The 19,687-nt window shown below is 35.8% G+C and overlaps 1 protein-coding gene across 3 annotated transcripts; it reads left to right on the top strand.

Moving 5' to 3' along the window:
- Positions 1 to 657: 657 nt before the first annotated feature.
- On the top strand, positions 658 to 12,296 carry LOC122310776 (oxysterol-binding protein-related protein 1D). Of its 3 annotated transcripts, none has more exons than XM_043124909.1 (9): positions 658 to 1,592; positions 2,905 to 3,261; positions 3,911 to 3,998; positions 5,156 to 5,625; positions 7,089 to 7,244; positions 7,592 to 7,900; positions 8,613 to 8,957; positions 9,378 to 9,547; positions 11,998 to 12,296. In XM_043124909.1, the coding sequence occupies exons 1-9, from the start codon at positions 1,077 to 1,079 to the stop codon at positions 12,002 to 12,004; spliced, it is 2,418 nt and encodes an 805-aa protein (XP_042980843.1). In that variant the 5' UTR covers positions 658 to 1,076; the 3' UTR covers positions 12,005 to 12,296. The 3 variants fall into 3 exon arrangements, with proteins under 3 accessions (XP_042980843.1, XP_042980844.1, XP_042980845.1); XM_043124911.1 differs by having other exon boundaries at positions 1,454 to 1,592; positions 2,960 to 3,261; positions 11,998 to 12,295; XM_043124910.1 differs by lacking the exon at positions 11,998 to 12,296 and having other exon boundaries at positions 9,378 to 10,950.
- Positions 12,297 to 19,687: the final 7,391 nt, after the last annotated feature.

Here is a 19,687-nt window from a genome sequence, read left to right on the forward strand (position 1 = left end):
AGCATGGGGTCAAGTGTTTGGCACTTTGGGGATATGTGATTGGAGCATGGAGTTTATGGCTCTCATTATTATTATTATTACCTTAAATCTCATGCCCCTATTATTAAAACTTCTCTCTCTGTTTTTATTTTTTTGATAAGATGAATTGAGGTGAGACAATTAAAAATAAAATTTAAATTTAAATAAAATATTATTAAAATATATTATTTTAATATTATTTTTATTTTAAAATTTGAAAAAAATTAAATTATTTATTTTATTTTGTATGGAGATTTAAAAAAATTATAATGATGAGATGAGTTGAGATGGTTTGTAAAAACAAACCAGATTAAAATCATCTCAACTAATATCATTTTATCTAATTATTATAATTTTTAAATAAAATATAATATATAATTTAATCTTTAAATTTTAAAATAAAAATAATATTTTATTTAACTTTTAACTATCATTTCATATTTCATGTATTTTAATAAAAAAAAATTAAAAATGAAAAACTCCCATCCCATATCTCTCTACTTACCTCAATTAAACTTACAAAATATCCCCTAAATAAATTTAGCAGACAAAGTTAACCAAACAAAGTTAGAACTGAGAACTACCAGCAGACAAGCCCGTGCATCTTTTTCAAGACAAAAGGACCAACCCATGCATCTTTATTTGATATAATGTAATAAATTGGCCTACGTTTCCGTCTGGGGAGGGGAAGGTGGTGCTGCGCTACTCAATTTACTCACTGTCCAGTGTCTACAATGCATCTCGGTGCTCCACACCTCTTCTTCTTATAAACACCCTACCCTCTCTCTCTCTCTCTCTCTCTCTCTCTCTCTCTCTCACTTATATTCCAAGCCCGTTTCGTTTTGAGGGTCTTGATCTTTATGTCATCGCCGGAAAGTTTCGTTTCCCATCCTCTTTTGGCTCCGATCGTGTCCTGCATTGCCCGACCTACCTCAAATCAGATCTTTTGCATTTTTAGTACTGCTTACGGCCCTGAGTCGGTGTGTTATTCGGCTATTGTGATCCATGGTGTCATGTTATGATTGCTTTTTCGTTGAATGCTTTTTTGATTGACTGAGATGAACCCACTTTGCTGCATTGCTCCGGTTTCCATCGATCGGGACCCGGCTAATCCGATCCTTGAGAAGTCTCCGGTTCAGTGCCAGTTAGGGCTCGGCGCGTCGATTACATCGGTGTACTACCCGAAAACCGGTCTCTCGGCTCAGGTTTCGTCGACTGGGACTGACTCTGACAAAGTTTCGGCAGCAGCGAACCAGGATTTTGAAGATGCAGTCGTCGAAGCGAGGGACTCGAAAGCGTATGGGGGCGTGAGTGGCAGCGTGGCCGGGATTCTGTACAAGTGGGTGAACTACGGGAGGGGATGGAGGTCGAGGTGGTTCGTGCTCGAAGACGGTGTGATCTCGTACTATAAGATTCACGGCCCGGACAAGATTCTAATGAACCCGGCAAGAGAGAAAGGCGGTAGGGTGATCGGCGACGACTCTCTGAGGTATATGAGGAAGGCTAATTGGAGTAGCAATCGGCTCGGTTCGTCGGCCAAGCAGTGCAAGCCTTTTGGCGAAGTGCATTTGAAGGTTTTTGACTTTAGTTTCGTCCAAAACGAAATGCATATTTAACTCCGTTTATATTCAGACACGAGAAATTCTTTTGATTGATAAATGAGAATAAAAGGAAAAAAATTATTATTTTCAAAAAAATATTATTATAATTTAATTTTTTTTTTTTTAAACATAATTGTATAGCTTGCATGACCACCATGTATGTATGTAGACTAACTCGTTTTGATACGATTTGATTAGTCGTCGCTCAACTGTTTGTTTAACTTAAACGTGAAGTTTTAGTTTTACTATAACAGTTGCTTGCACAGTAATTGGCACATGAAGTAAACATGGAAGCTACTAGTATCTCACACAAAGAATGAGGGGATTATTTCCTGAAGCAATCGCAAGTAGACCACCGAAAACAAGACTAATAAATTTGGGAACCACTCTTTGCAAGAGAAGACGAGGAACTGCTTTGCAGTGGAAAGAACCCTTCCATGGATATAGAACAATTTTTAGTACCCACAAGTGTACACTGCATGTACTAAGATGAACACGCAACTGCATTTTCGTTTACATATTCAACTTTTAGTATTGAAATTAAAATTTGTTTCCAAGAATGTCCAATTCAAAGCAAGAAAACAGAAGTAGACAATGTTGTCAGGAAGCTTATATGTCCATGCTACCTGCCGTGAACCCTAGTTCTACTTTCTGGGGATATCATGGATGCAAAACACAGCGAGAGAAGGTTATACCTTCTGAAAAGATCTCTCTGTAGTACAATTTCTACTACCAAATTGATTAGTAAGATGCTTATGGGAACTTCAATTATGGCCTTTGGTTAAATATATGCAATCTATGTAAGCTTGGGAGATTATGGTGTCATGTGCGAGGGCCTCTTACAGACTAGTTCTGTATTTATCCATTCAAGTTCAATTCAGTAAGTGCTCAGCGTACCAATGAAAAGCAGACTCAACCATGTATTCTCCCAACCTGCAGTTGAAAATTAACGTTGAATGTCCTCATCCGTAGCTCCAAATGGTTCTTGCGCTATTTAATTATTATCTCTTAACCTTTATAAAAGCTTTTGTAATGGAAGATAATTTCCAGAATCTGTTTTAGTTTTCCATTCATTTTTGGAAAGTAGTAGGTATTTCCTTTGTATACGTCCTGTATACTTCGGCTTATGCCTATTTCTTGGGAATAAAATCTTTTATTACTTATAAAACAATTATTATCTCTCAACCTTGATGATCATATGCACTAATTGTGTGCTTGTGATCTCTATCTTCCATATTTTCCTTTGTTTTATCAGTTGGTGAAATTATGTAAGTTTGCTTTGTAGGTTTCTTCAATCCGTGCAAGCAAATCAGACGATAAAAGGCTTTCCATTTTTACAGGAACAAAAACACTTCATTTGTGGTGTGTATCTACGGAGAACAGATCTGCATGGATTGAGGCACTACTGGCTGCTAAAGATCTATTTCCTAGAGTGTTGACTGGCAATGATTTTGCCTCTACTGAAGATGTAGTTGTTTCAACAGAGAAACTCCGTTTACGAATGCTGCAGGAAGGCATTGGCGAATCAGTCATCAAAGATTGCGAATCAATCATGCTATTAGAACTCTCTGAGTTGACAAGCCAGTTCAAGGCTCTTCAACATAAACATGTAATGTTGTTGGACTCATTGAGACAACTGGAGGTACTTGTCTTGCTTCCATTTCTCCATCCTAGCACATTTTACTCTGGTAAACAGTATTTAAAATGTGAGGATGACAATCATGCCATGGTTCTGTCGGGATGCGCTGGACAGTTACTGCCTACGTTCTGAATGTTGTCCCGGTATTCTACCTTATTTATGGACTTAACATGTTGTACATCTTAGTACTTGGCAACTTGTGTGGCGCGAAGCAAGTTTCTGTGTTTGATGTACATGTAAGATAGTTGATGCAAAACTTCAAAACCACAAGAACCTTATTCATAACCTTTTTAGCTTTCTCTATTTTATTCCCTTGGAGCTTTTTTAATCTTAGCCATGCTCGGTATATGGAAGCTTGTTATATTGAGTGACCAAATATTTTTTAAATTTGTCAGTAAATAGCTTTATTGAAGGTAGGGCTGTAGATGAGCAGCATAACGTTTAGTTTGACTTCCTCACCTGCAGAGTGTGATTTCCTTGGGAATGGCATCTGTTGATAAATGTCTTATGAGATTGTAAGGCTATACACAAAATTCTTGCACTGTACTTGGCAGAGCAGTTTATTTTTCTCGGCTAAGTTTCTGTGAATATATTGTGACAAAAAACTTGATAGTTTGAGGAATCATTTCTTCCTCTAAAATTTGTTTTGCAGACTGATAAAATAGAGCTGGAAACAAAAGTAGTGGATGAAACAAAGGAACGTGAGTCATACTGCGAACAAGGGAATAGGCGATTTAGTGGTTAGTCCTGCTTCTATGGTAATAGTGTTTGTAAAATATATATTCCTTAAACTTGGACTGATGTGGTATACAAAAGTTTATTAAGAAGTGGATAAATATGAGTGCATGAACGTTCCGGCTATTAAATGGATAACAAGTTTAGTTCCTGATCATTTACAGTAGTCTACATTTTAAGTACCTTTAGTTTAACTGCATGACGCTCTTAAATCTTAGAAATATGTCCTTGTTGGCCCTTAATGTAACTCATTGAACTGGAACAAGAACCATGAGGCTCGTAAATCTTAGAAATATTTTTTGATGGTAAACAAAAACTTTATTGATAAATGATAAATAGGTCCAAAAGTACACGGGACATATACAAGACAAAGCACCTAACTAAGTATTAAAAACAGATGAAGATACAAGAAAATCATGAAGACAGCCCATTGAAATCTATAACTATTGCTCGTAAAAACAAGGTATTGATGAAGAGGTTTCTAAGTTCATCCAGAGACCGTTCTCAATCTTCGAAATTCCGATAATTTCTCTCTCTCAAAATACGCCACAGTTAGCATGTTGGAACCATCTTCCACACTACTCTTAGAAAAGTATCCTTTCTGTCACTTAACGTAGCTCATTGAACTGCAGCACTATATATTTTTGGGCAGATTCTTTTATGCATTCCTAGGCTGTCGAACCAGTCGTTCATACTAAATTTTCCTCAACAACTCACTGAGATTGCTCCAAAAGTTTCTTTCCTATAGTTTCTTGTATTAAAATAGTGGGGAAAGTACACTGTACACACTCCAACTGCTAATTTGCACTTTTCACCTTAAACTAAGAAAACTAACAAATTGCACCCTCAAACTGTTAAAAACTGACATTTTACTCTCTTAATTAGTTCTGGCTGGTAAGATGGATGGAAAATATATGACACTATCTTGAAGTTTGAATCTTAATAGAGATTGCAAAGTGTCTGGTTTGGGTAGTTTGAGGATACAATGGGTCACTTTTAGTAGTTTAGGGTGGAAAGGGGTTTGAGGGGTGCAAAATGTATTTATCCCTAAAATTATATATAACATATACTTACATAAATAGATAAGCATGTGCGCTTGCACACACATTTATGCATTTAGTTTTACATGCCACTCATTCTCTTATCTCATTTCATGTTACAGATTTCTATTCTGTCATGTCAGAGGGCAGTGCAACAGACTCTTGTGCTGATAATGAGAGTCAAGATGGTGTAGATGTTGAAATGGATGAAGATGATGGAACATATTTTGATACAAATGATTTTTTATCTTCAGACGCTTTAAGAAGTGCTTCGTATAGGAGTAGGGAAACACTTGGAAATGCTTGTATGTTCAATAGAGATTCTTTTTCTTCTGAACATTTGTGTGGAATTGAGAAGGTGATCAGGGTAGTTGAATATCCTTATGTCAACAGAAGGAAAAATTTGCCAGAACCAAAGGAGAAAGAGAAGCCTGTCGGCTTGTGGTCGATTATTAAGGATAATATTGGAAAGGACCTTTCTGGAGTTTGTCTTCCTGTATATTTTAATGAACCGCTGTCTTCATTGCAAAAGTGCTTTGAAGATCTGGAGTATTCTTACTTGGTTGATCGAGCACTGGAATGGGGAAAGCAGGTCATGTTCTCACCTGTACTTTCTTTTGTCTCAAAGCAGATTTAAAATTTGATGTCCTAGTTGCATTTAAATCCCAGGTAGTTGAGCTACTGGCTCTACCTATCTCATCTCATCTCAACATCTAAACACATTAAAACACAAATACTTTCCAATTTCAAATTTTCAAATTTTCAACTTTTTCATCTAATCATTACCTAATCATTATAAATTTTCCAAACTTCTAAATAAAATACAAAAAACAATTCAACTTTTTCAAATTCCAATTAAAAAAATTATATTTTAACAATATTTTAACTTTATAATATATTTATTTAACTTTCTCTCTCCTTTCCCAAAACCTCATAAAACATCTTAACTCAAACTATCTTGCTACTATTCACATATTTTTCATCTCATCTCATCTGTATAACCAAATGAGGCCTTTATGTTATTTATATAGTACTTGGGCGTCTTGTATAGAGTTTGAACGCAATAAAATTTTCAATGTGTATTTTTTTTTTCTGGCGTTGTTGTTTTTTGTTGGGGGGGGGGGGGGGGGGTGAAGTTTGAGGAGTTTAGCCTTTTAAGCTAGGCCTTAACTTATGGGTAACACTCACTCCTCACTCTTGGTTGCTCTATGGAAATCCATGGACTTGAGCCCCTTCACTTCCGACTGGACAGAGACAACCAAGTCAGAAGGCTTGTTCTTAATGTGTATACATACTACAGAAAAGGAAAACCAATTAATGTGAACCTTTATTCATTATTGCTCATCATTCTTATTGAGCAGTTAGGCATGAAAATATATTCTATTTCTTCTTCCTTTTCAAAGTGCTATTTATGGTTCATCTAGTTAAAGTTACAATCAATGGTAGGTGTTGATACTTGATACCCACTTTTGCTTCTTCTATTTTTATTTCTGGAAGTAGCTTTATGTACTTTTTGAGAGATGGTATAGAAAACAATTTAATTAATCGGCAAGAGTAATGCTTGTTACAATGAAGTTAAGGGACCAGCACATTATCCAAATGTAGTTGACTCTTCATACTTTGACATAGCGAATTGTTTTATCTAAGGCAACACAATCTCTCTCTCTCTCTCTCTCTCTCTCTCTACACATGAAAACAGACTTCCCCTTTAAGAGACTATCGGAAAACTCATTGTTGGTTTTGTGTTTTTCCAAGTGTGTTTGCTTACATCTTTTTTCAAGAAAGATTGGTTTGATGAAGAATGCTGTAAAGAATAAAAAATAAAAAATGGAATTCAAAAGTTTAAGGAGTTGAGATTTAATGGTACACTGAAGTGGCCAGAACACTTTATTTTCCCCACATTTTTCAATCTGTTCTTATCCAAATTGTATCCTGGAATTAATCTGGACTGTTTCCCTGATGATTTCATGATTGTTCTGGTTTTTCTTATGTTATGACTAGGTTGATATATGAATGAGAATTGTGACTTAAAATTTAGGATTTTATGTGGTGCAGGGAAATGACTTGATGAGAATTTTAAACATTGCGGCTTTTGCCATCTCTGGTTATGCATCTACAGAAGGTCGGCAGTGCAAACCCTTCAATCCTCTCCTTGGGGAGACATATGAGGCTGATTATCCAGATAAAGGGCTTCGTTTTTTCTCCGAGAAAGTAATGTTTTTCTTCAAAGTTTTGACCTTTTGTAGTTTTAACACTACCTGCAAGAAATTTTGATGGGTAACTGTGAAGTCATGTCTTCCTTGCCTTGTTGTTCTGACTCATTGAATTTTTGAGTTTTGTTATGGGTGCTCTACTTTTCTGGACTTTAAAGATTTTTACTCTTTTTCTTTTTCTTGCTAGTTGGGGTGTTTCTTTTGGTATACCACCTGTGTATTTGAGTTGCATCTCTCTGAAGTTTTAATAAAATTGCATTACATTACTTATAGAAATAATTGATGGAGGCCATGTGTTTTAAAAACCACAAACAAACTGTTGTCTAACGAGCAGCTCCCACTCAGGTTAGTCACCACCCAATGATTGTTGCTTGTCATTGTGAGGGAAGAGGATGGAAATTCTGGGCTGATTCCAATCTCCAAGGCAAGTTTTGGGGGCGCTCTATTCAGCTTGATCCTGTAGGTATCCTTACTCTGCAGTTTGAGGATGGTGAGACATTTCAGTGGAGCAAGGTTACCACTTCTATATACAATATCATACTAGGTAAAATCTATTTTGACCATTATGGAACCATGCGCATTAAGGGAAGTGGCAATTACTCCTGCAAGCTGAAGTTCAAGGAGCAGTCCATCATCGACCGAAATCCCCATCAGGTAAGTTCATAGTTTCAAATAAGAGGATAAAAGTTGCAGTATCAGACACATCATGCCCCTACACTTTTGTTTGACAGACAAGGTGCAGTCTCAGATGCAGCATCTGTGGTTTTTTTTTTTTTTTCCTTTTGTGGTGCTTTGCTTTGTAATGAGATTTCCACTTCAATGTACACATGGAAGGGAAATGGATGAATTGGTGATTATTACCCTTTCACTTCCATCCATGAAGTATAATTGTATGCAGATTAAATGAAAACAACCATGAAAGGAAAGAAGCCAAACATGACGCAGTATGTATCAGACACAGCATCTTTGGTTTTGTTTGTTCCATGGTACTTTGCTTTTTAACTAGATTTCCACTTCTATGTACCAAATGGAAAGGAAATAGAGGATTTGGTGATTATTACCCTTTCTGCTCTCATCCGTAAAGTATCATTGTGTGCAGATCAAATGTAAATTTAAAAATAACCATAGAAAAAATATGCAGTAACAATATCATAGCAGACCAGAATTTTGGTGCTACAGTCCCACACCCCCTCCCTTTCTGGAAAGAAAAGGCTAACTTCTCATTCAGAAAATGTTCTGCATTCATGAATCATGCTAACAAAATTTTAAAGCCATTGATGAGAAAAGCATTGAAAAATTTAGACCATTTTTCCTACTTCTCCACTAATCACTAATAAGAAGTTATGTCTAATTTCATAAAATTCAGGTCCATGGATTTGTGCATGACAATAGAACTGGCGAGAAGGTAGCTATGTTGGTAGGGAAGTGGGATGGGGCGATGTATTATGTGCTGGGAGATCCATTTACAAAGCCTAAGGGTTATGATCCAATGACAGAAGCTGTACTCCTGTGGGAAAGAGATAAATATGTTACTAAGACAAGATACAATCTCTCTCCTTTTGCAATATCCTTAAATGAACTGACACCTGGATTATTGGAGAAATTGCCTCCAACTGATTCGAGGCTGAGGCCAGATCAAAGACACGTAGAGAATGGAGACTATGAATTGGCAAATACCGAGAAGCTAAGACTTGAACAGTTACAGAGACAGGTATTCACCTTTTCATCCTATGATGTATTTATCCTTGCGTTCATGTTCAAGTCTAAGGGAATTGGGAATAGCTATGTGATGAAAGATCGAGTTTAGCCACAGGTCTGGGCCACGTGGATATGTATTTACTAGTTGTGAACTCCATCCAGCCTTTCACCACTTTCATATATATCTTTTCATCATTTGTATAGCAAATTACCGACTGGAGTGAACTTCAAATACTTCAAGTTTACAACAGATATCTAAAGTTGTGCTTTTGAGAATCCATTTTTTTAATGCATTGGATTGAAAGCCTCTATTTTTGGTAGTCATGATTATCAGGGAATGAAGTTGATAAGTGCAATATATGCAAGTCTTCTTTCATATCTTTTATCATATCATAAGCACATTTAGCAACCCCTGTTTTACTTCATGACACAGGCAAGGAAGTTGCAGGAGACAGGCTGGCAGCCAAGATGGTTTCAGAAGGATGAGGATGGTTGCTACCGTTATATGGGTGGATACTGGGAAGCAAAAGAAAAAAAGAACTGGGATGGAATTCCTGATATATTTGGCCAGTGTAATGATTGCCATTCTTGCTCTGGAGAAGAGTGAGTTTTACTGTGCACTAAATTATTTTATTTCCCTCCCCCATTTTCTTATCTTCCCCCTTTTCCTTCATCTGAACGTGAGTTTAGAATAGGTACTGCCAAGTTATAAAGAAGTTCCTCAAAAGTGTAATGCTAGTTTGTTAGGTTTTTTGCGATCTACACCCTTTCTGTTGGTTCACCTATCAAGGGCAGTATTTATGGGAGTGCACTCTTTTCCTTGCAGTTTTTCTAATGGGAACTTGTAGAGACCTCACTAGTCATCTAAGTAGTTAAAATCAATGTTTTTATTTCCGCTCCGTTCCAGCCGGAATGACCGAATTTTGCCGTTCCAGCACGGCTTAGGTAGTTGTTCCGTACCAGCTAAAATTGTAGCCATCGGCCTGTTCCGATCCATTCGGGACGAATTCTGGTATTCCGGCCAGAATGAAACATCTACATATGGCATTATCGTAAATGCTTTGAATAGTAAGGGGCAAGTTTGTAATTCCCCACCATTTACTTCTTCCCCTTCCCTTTAGATGAGAACTGAGATCCCTAGTTCCAGTCTTCTGTTTTGGCATTTTGCTCTCTGTCTCCACTCTCTACACTCTGACAACCGACACCGAAGCCACCTCCACACTCCATGCCGTTGCAGACTCGCAGCTCGAGCCTCGTGTTCCATGCCATTGCAGCTACTGTTGCTCTGTTGAAGCTCTGTTCGCTCGTGTTGATCGATCAGCTCTGTCTCAGCTTGTGTTCCTCTGCTGTAGGTCGATGTCCACCTCCACACTCCACCACTCACTCCAGACCGCTAGTATAAACCCACTCCACACCCATTTTGACCGGTTATTGCTCGATTTGAGCTGCGACAGAGCAAAGCTGTAAAACTTTTGCAGCTTATTTCTCTGCTTTGATATCATATGTGAGTTGATGTTAAATAATAGGACATAGGAGCAGGAAACGGACAAGAACTTGCTCAGTTCGTTGAAGTTTCATGGTTGATTTGTGAGTGGAGGCATTGGTTTGCTTACTAAAGTCGGTTGGATTTGGTGAACCATTTTCTGGAATCTGATTCTTTTTTGTGGGTTGCTTGCATATGTTTAGCGCACCGAACAACTGAGGGCCCTTCTTTACTATGTTGTCTCTTTTATCTAATTTGTTGTCTTGCCTCAGAATATTATTGTTTGATAACTGATCGTCCAAATCAAAGGATGTGTCTATATTTTATATTTGTATGGAATCGGTGTGAATTTAGGAGGCTGTGTTGTATACGATAATTGAGTTTGTGAAGGTGGGAAAATAGTGTGATCGGGACTTTGGATATGTATGGTATTATGAGTTTTTCAGATACATATGTTTTTAAGATTGTATTGAGAAGTATTATTAAGTTTTTCATGTATGTATGTTTTTAAGATTTGTATTGATGTTCTTTTGGAATATAATTTTTGTCTATATATATAATTGGTTTTTATAGTTTATCCATATAATAACTATTCCGAAACGATATGTCGAAACATATTGATATCGAAATATTCTGTTTTCTCAACCCTAATAATCTTCTAATGGAATTCAAAATTTTGGTTAAAATCCTTATGATTTTCTTCAGTTCCAGTTGAGATTTCTCTTTCCTCGTTTCATCCTTATGGTTAAAATTCCGAAACTTTTGGTACACATCTCATAATCATAAACTTATATGCTTGCATATCATAGCCATAACTTTTAGTCATCATCTCATGACACATCTCATATGGTTTACACCCAATAACCATAAGGTAGAACAGATATCACCCATAACCAAAGATAGAAGAGGCTTATTCAAGAATGGAGGTAAGTGGTAGTACCAGTAATAGTAGTGCCGACTGAAAGAATTGAGAGAAAATAGAGAATTTCTATTAACAAAAAAGGCTGAGTTTACAAGTATGTATACACTTTACAAAGAAGCTACATTTGGTCACCTATGATCAAGTAACTAGCTAGTCATTGGTTCTTTTCCTTGTTGGTAAGCTTGACAGTTGCGGAAGGATTGTTGTTTGGAATCCCATAATTTGAGGCTCAATGATTGCTGTTAGGAGATACTTCAAGCGTGGAGTTAGCTTCAATCTTTTTATTTTTTTATGCTGGGAGTGGGAGGGTTCGAACCTAATTCTCTCATTTGGAGATCAGACCTTATGCCATCTGGTCTGTAGCACTTTGGCGAGTCATCATCAATCTTGGTTATTGATTATTGTATATTAACATCGACTATGGTATTAATGTGGGACACCCAAGCTTCTTCTTACCCTTTACTTTCTCTCTGGCCTTTTGCATCATAAATTCTAACTTATTTTGGAAGATGGATTCCGAAAAATTCTTCAAACCCAAAGATGTTGAAACGCATTTAGGGTTATTAGCATCTAAGAATCCCTGTAGGTTCATTTTCTGTTTAAATTTTTATTTATAGATTTTTTATTGTTGCTCTTTTTGGTTGTTAGAATTTAGGCGTACGTGTAAAGCTCTTCAAACCCAAAGATGGTGAAACTGCTGCTAACATACCGATGCTGGCCCATCTGGATTTGCTTGGAAGACAAATAGAGTTGTGCCATTATTTCTCTCTCAATCACGGACAACAGCAAAGTATAAATTATTCTTTGCTTACAGTTTTGTTGAGTTCTTTTCCCCATGTGATGTTGTACTTGTTGAGTTTTTTTGTTTGGAAATATGGGTGGGATGAGATCAGATCATGGGTTAATTACCAGATCCTTCCGTCAGCTTTTGTTGGCATCCATGGATACACGATTTAAATAGGCAGGACCCAAAAAAGAAAGGTTTGCAAATTTAAATTCAAAGAGAGTAAGTCTTTTTCCCATTCAAAGAGAGTACTACCACTATGGAATACAAAAATAAGAGAAATGATAGAATTATTTCTGTATATCAACTTGTTTATAATTATGTAATAAAAGGATATTATTTTAAATTTTATTTTGACTTTTAATTTTGATTTGACGGGTTTAAATATAAGAAAAGATATCATTTATATTTAAAATTGTATATAAAATTGTGAATAAGTTGTAAGCCTACCTATATTCAGAAGAAAACAAACCAATAGCTTTAAATAATAAAAGAGAAGTGATATTTGTAGTTGTGGTTGTGCAAGCGGCGTGCAGTCGTTTTGAAAAAAATGAATTAATATGGGATCTACATGAAAAAAAAATTATTTTTATAACTTTTTTTTATTCATTCCGTACAACCGTTTGCATCCCGCTTGTATTTACCGACTGCATCTAGCAGTTCTGATAATCAAATTGTAAAACAACGAATTGCAAAAATTTACAAATATCATTTCTTGTACGTGTCAATGACAGTGGCAATTTATGACATTTATCTCCCCTATATCAAGAGTAGGGGTGAGTTCGGTTCGGCTCGGGAGAGTTTGTGGATCGGATCGGACCTATTCGGTCTAGGGTTTTTCCACCCTGGATCGGACTGAACTCCCTAAGGGTTGGGACGTTCCGGTCCCATTCGGTCCGGTCGGTCCATTCGGTCCACGGTTGATTTTTTTTTTTTTAATCCTATGACATTTTGTAATACTTATGTAATTATATTGTGATATATTTAATATTTATATATATAGTATACTATTATATATATATTAATATATATATATATATTAGTAATATGCTAGCACTATTAGTCTATCAGTATATAGTAAATTAGTAATAGTTATTAACTTATTTGCTATAACTAATAATACACTAGTACTAATACTATAACTAATAACTATATGTAATAATAGTAATATTATATGTAATATACTAGTATTACTATATCTCTTCAAACACCATACATTTATTAATACTCTATGTCATACTATATTAAATAATAGTAATACTCTTATTACTAATACTTTATGTAGTTATATTAAATACTATATTACTAATACTCTATGTAGTTATAGTGATTTAATACTAACATATTACATATTAAGTTAACTATACTAATACATTATAAATTTATACATATATGATATATTATAATTTATACCATAACTCTTATAATATGTTAATATATTAATATATACTAGTACTATATATTATAGTTAATAGTTATACATTAAATAGTATAATAATACAATATTGATACTAAATATATATAGTTATAGACTTATAATGATTTAATTATTATGAATTTACGATTAGTATAACTATATAATAATATTTGTATTAGACTATTAGTAATTTAGTATAGCTATATTATATTAGTAATGTTAGTTATGTTGAATCAATCAATTAGTATAACTATTTTCTACATTATTAGTATTAATAATATTAGTATTAGTTATAGTCATATAGCCTATATTAGACTTAAGAGTCTTATACTATATAATACACTAATAGTATTAGTACAACTGTATAATTATATATTAATATTAATTATAGCGAAAATTATAACTTTATAATAGTATTAATAGTAGACTAATAGTATAGCTATATATTAGTATTAGTTATATTGTTATAGTGATTTAGTATATTATAATTTCTATATTATAATTTATACTATAACTCTTATAATATGTCAATATATTAATATATAATAGTACTATATATTATAGTTATACATTAAAGAATATAATAATACATTCATACTAAATATATATAGTTATACTTATAGTGATTTAGCTATATTAATTATTAGTATTACTTATAGTATTAATATAACTATATAGTCTATATTAGTATAAGTATAACTATAGTAGAAAGATCAACAGCGGTGGATTTTTCCTCTCTCTCGGCTTGAGAGGTGAGGTCTTTTCTCTCTACTGTTCTTTCAAAACATAGAGGTTCATCTCTTGAACTTTGTTTGAAGAGATTGTTACGGTTCAGTCACAGGTCGGTTTCAGCTTATTGTTATGGCAGAAGAATTGTCCAATCTTTACGAGGGTCTACGGCTCACAGAGGAGGAGAAGCAAGAAGTTCCTATCCTAACAGAGGAAGTATTGCTATCTATTGAGAAAAGTAAGAAATGCTTGGCAGTTTTAGTGGTAGTAGAAAAAGAAGTAAATAGAGGAGCATTTTCGTTCCACCATGAGTAAAGCGTGCAAAATGGAAGGCCAGGTGCATTTCAAGGACTTAGGATTTAACAGAAGTCTTGTGGAGTTTCAAAATCCCATAGAGAAAGATCGTGTTCTAGAGGGAAGACCCTGGTCTTAGTGTGCTTATTCAACTGTGAAGGATGTATGGCTCCCAAGGATATCGTCTTCAAATTTGAACCTTTCTGGCTACAACTCCATGAGTTACCTTCTGCTGCTATGAACAAAACTATGGGGGAAAGGTTGGGCTCAACAGTAGGTCCTGTTCTTTCAGTGGACATAGATGCAAGTGGAATGGCATGGGGAAATTTCCTCAAGGTCCGTGTCTTACTAGATATATCCAAACCTCTTTTGCGTGGTAGATTCATCAACATGGATGGGAAACGATATTGGATCCCTTTCAAGTATGAAAGGTTACCTACGTTTTGTTTTCATTGCGGGACTATCAAACACATTGGCCTCTCCTGTCCAAACTCTCCTTTAGGAGGGAAACTACGTGAAGAAACAGAAGTGCAGTATGGAACGTGGCTTAGGGCCAACTCTCAGCAGAGAAGTGCTTCTTTTTTTGACAAGAAGGGTGGAGAATCCGATAGCTCAGGAAGTTTGGATTGAGGACGGAGTGCTTGGTTTTGCTTGTTTATGTTTGCTTGATTATTTGTGCTATGCGGCGTGAGTTGCATATTGTGTTTATGTGCATATTGTTTTAATCGGAAAAATCCCGTTTTATTGGCGTAAATGGTTTTTGGGTGCGTATGTCTCACGAGCCCAAGCCGGGATGAGTTATTATCTCGGTGGAGCTCCTCTGGTCACTTGGGAGTGGATAAAACTGAGTGACATCCCCTGGGTTGTCGCAGGGCGACGACCGAATCGCACGATACGGTAACGCTGTCATGTCGACTCCGTGGTCCCTAGAGTGGCGGGGACTAGAGGATGGCCCGGCCAGGTACGCGCGGAGCGCGAGTCTGGGCATCGCTCGTTTAGGTGTCACATGCGTAGTCGTTACCTGCGGTGTGGCACAGAGCCAGGGTATGCGGGTGATCCCTAGGGGAGATCATGATGCATGCATAACCAGATTGTTTTTATGGTTTTCGGATGTGGGCCATTTTCTGGAAAAATGGCGATGTTTGGTTTCCGAGATTTTTGATCCATTTTTTGGGAAAATGGTGGTTTGGGCCATTATCTGGGATAATGGTGAGGCTTGGTTTTAAGGATATGTTTTTGTGGGCCAAATGAGTTTTTGGCGTGCGTGTAAAAATCATGTTTTATGGCACATGTGCATTGGTTTTTATTTCATGCATATTGTTTAAGTTTTATATGTTTTTATCTAGTGGTGTTTGGAGTTTACTTACCTGCGGCACCATTTTTGGTACCGTAGATTTTGGTGCAGAGGTCGAGGATGAGGAGGAGGAGGCTGAACCCGAGGATGCGGCTCCGCCGGGGTGCTGATGTTATGTTTTGTATTTAGTACAAAATTATATTTGTGTCTTGTAATATTTATTTATGTATGTTTTGAATAGTTTTGTATTAAACAAGAAAATTTCTGGTACTTAGTTATTGTCTGGCTTTTCGCTGCGTATTTCTCGTGCACATTCGTCGCTTATACACACACTTGGCACTAGGGGTGAGTTCGGTCCGGTCCGGTCCGGTCCGGGGAGGTTTTGTGGACCGGACCGGACCTATTCGGTCCAGGGTTTTCCCACCCTGGACCGGACCGAACTCCATCAGGACCGGTCCGGTCCGGTCCTATTCGGTCCGGTCCGGTCCGGTCGGTCCATTCGGTCCAAGGTTGACTTTTTTTTTTTTTTTTTTTTTTTTTTTTTTTTTTTTTATCTAATGACATTTTTTTTAATATTTATGTAATTATATTGTAATATATTTAATATATATACATATAGTATTATATATATATTAATAATATGCTAATACTATTAGTCTATTAGTAATAATACTATAGCTAATAAATATATGTAATAATAACTATACTATAACTAATAACTATATGTAATAATAGTAATAGTGATAACTATATATTTATATAATATGCTAATATTTAATGACATTTTTTTAATATTTATGTAATTATATTGTAATATATTTAATATATATACATATAGTATACTATTGTATATATTAGTAATATGCTAATACTATTATATAAATAATATTTATTTATTTTTATTTCTATTCGGTCCGGTCCGGTCCGGGGTGAAAAACTCCCGGACCGGGACCGGACCGAATCTTTTCGGTCCCTTAAAAATGGGACCGGACCGGACCGGACCCAATTCGGTCCGGTCCGGTCCGGTCCAAACAGTGTCGGTCCGGTCGGTTTTGCCGGTCCGGACCGGCCGATGCTCAGCCCTACTTGGCACACGTCGATAGGGTGATGACCCGTGATGTCATCATCCGGACGTCTCGATTTTCCCGTGTCCGTGCATGGGGATTTGGGGTCGTCACAGGTGGTATCAGAGCGGTTCGGCTCTGGGTAAAACCATATGTCCCATAGGTGGAGTGCCAGAAAGTTTTAAAAGCTGGTGTTAAAATTATTTTAATTTATTTAAGTTGAATTGTTTTTCTTTAACTTGATTCGATTTTATTTGATTTGAATTTATTTTATTTAATTCCATTTGATTTGGTTTGGTTTGATTTGATTTTATTTGAATTGCAAGTATGTTGTTTATTTGTTTTATTTATTTTGTTTTAAGTTGTTTTGTTTTGTTTTGTCCGGAGTTAAGTGGGGTTGAGGTTTGTGCTATGGCAGGAGGACGGTACTATCAAGAATGTCGTTGATAGGAAAAAAAAATACTTAGTGAAGTAGGGTTGAATTTTATAGAGGTGGGTTACTTTTATAATATTGTGGCTAGAAGGGAACGACATGGATTAGGCAATTTCTTGGGAGTAGGAATGTAAGTTGCAACTAAGGAGGGGAGTTAGCTTTAAGTCGCTTAAGATGGCTGAGGTCTTAGGTTTTGTAGAATCTATGTAATGAGACTATAGAATAGGAGAGTGTAGGTTCAACAAACTTTAAGGATTGGTTTAAGATAATTTTATCTAAGGTTTGAGGCCTTATAGATTTTAGGAAATAAGATTTTGGTAATTAAGGTTTTAGGTTCGACAAGCTTTGGGGGAAATAATTAAATTTCAAGTTTTAAATTTCGCTGATTCGGATGAACAATTTGGTGGCAATTGGGGTTTTAAAATTTACAAGTTTTAAGGTGAATGCTTTGGATTAAAGCCATCAATCTCGAGGATTTCAGAAAATGATTTATTTTCCGTTAATGTATTAGATTTTAAAAGCTTTGGGAGCCGATTGTTCTATTATGGGGTGTAAGCTCATTGATCTTAGAAAGTTTAGAAATTATTCTTATTTGATTTAAGGTTTTAGAATTGCAGAGTTGAAGGACCAATTTATAATAAGAGTTGAGTTCTTAATTTTACAGACTTGGGGTGCTAGCTTGATCCACTCTGGAGAGTGATTAGTTTGCAACCATTAAAATGGGGTTGATCAGAGTTTAGTTAATAATATGAAATTTTTCTGGGGTACATTTCTTTGAGAATGGAAGGTAATGATTTAGCTCATATACTTCTTTGAGGATTGTAGATATTGACTTAGTTCAGAAAATGACTATTGTTAACTCGAGGTTGTAGTAATCGATTTTAGGAAATGATCCATTGAGGTTTTGGAAGCAATAGTTTAATTGTTGGTATTGAATTCGATTGAAGTTGAGACCTTATGTTCTAGAGACTTTTGGGAACGGATTATTAGCAGGTTTAAGGTCATTTTCAGTACAAAGCTTTAAGCGATAACTATTTGCTGATGTTAAGGGTATAAGTTAAGCAGATATAGGAATGATTCATGTTGATTTGCGGATATAAGTCCAGATGATGGAAATAGTAGTAATGGATTACTTGTACGTTGGAATGACTATTGGTTTCGACTAAGGACGTATGAGATTGACACATGATAGTGGTGAATCGATTTGAGCGTTCAGTCGAAGCGTGTTACTCAATGGAATGTGGGTTGGCAATAATTGTTATAGCTCGAGGTTATAGTGACAAGTTTTAGGATTGATTCATACCGAGTTGAGGATAATAGATGATGCAGGTTTTGGGAAATGAAATTTTGTTTATTTTGAGGATAAGGTACGGATGTTGGAAATGGAAGTGATGGATCACTTATACGTTAGAATGATTATTGATCTTAGCTAAGGGTACATGAGATCCATTTATAGTGGTGGTAAGGGTGTATGAATTTCGGAGAGTACAAATCGTAGTCTCTTTTTGGCTTGAGAGAAGTGGCTTTGGTGAGTACTGAAGTGGATTACATGTGATAGTATTAAATTCAATAGATTTTAACTTCGAGTTCTTAGTGAGTTGATCGGAGTGTACAGTTGAAGTGGGTTACCAATTGGAGTGATGGTTGGCATTTATTGTTGAGACTATCTTCAAGAATTAATTGTGACTTGAGGTCACACAGGAATTTAAATTTTGAGGCTATACTTTCCTTTGGAGTTTGAGTGTCCAGTTGGGAGAATTATATACATTTTATTTAACTTGAAGAGAGATTGTTGAGTCGCCATGTGTAGTGGATAATAAAATCTTGAAAGTGAAAGTTTGGGATTCAACGATGATTAGCCTAAACAGGTACATAAGGTAATAAGCAGTAGAAGTCAGGAGGGTAGTGCCATAGTTTTGATGGATTGGAGGTTTGAATAGCATGGCCTATCTTGAGATTTAATTTTGTATGCAATTGAAGGAAATAGTCGTGCTAATATTAGGGTTATGAGAATAGAAGTAGGTAAGTGAGTTTATAAGAAGGGTTTATTAAGGTTATCGTGAATTTAATCGTGGTTCGTAGTGAATTTAGTTATCTCTAAATTAAACAATATTCAGAATTTAGGTGATGATCTTGAAAGTGTAAGTTGTTAGGTAGGAGTTATAGGTGCTTTATTAGTTGGTCGGGACGGATTTGAGCCCTATGTTCTTTATCTTAGATGAGATTGGCGTATTTTGAGATAATGATACTTGTTTTTAATTTGGAAGGTTGCAATTGATTGATATCGTCTTCTTTGTTGATGATCATGGGTGTCGTTGCGGAA

The sequence above is a fragment of the Carya illinoinensis genome, chromosome 5 (assembly GCF_018687715.1).
Source record: "Carya illinoinensis cultivar Pawnee chromosome 5, C.illinoinensisPawnee_v1, whole genome shotgun sequence".
Lineage (NCBI taxonomy): Eukaryota > Viridiplantae > Streptophyta > Magnoliopsida > Fagales > Juglandaceae > Carya > Carya illinoinensis.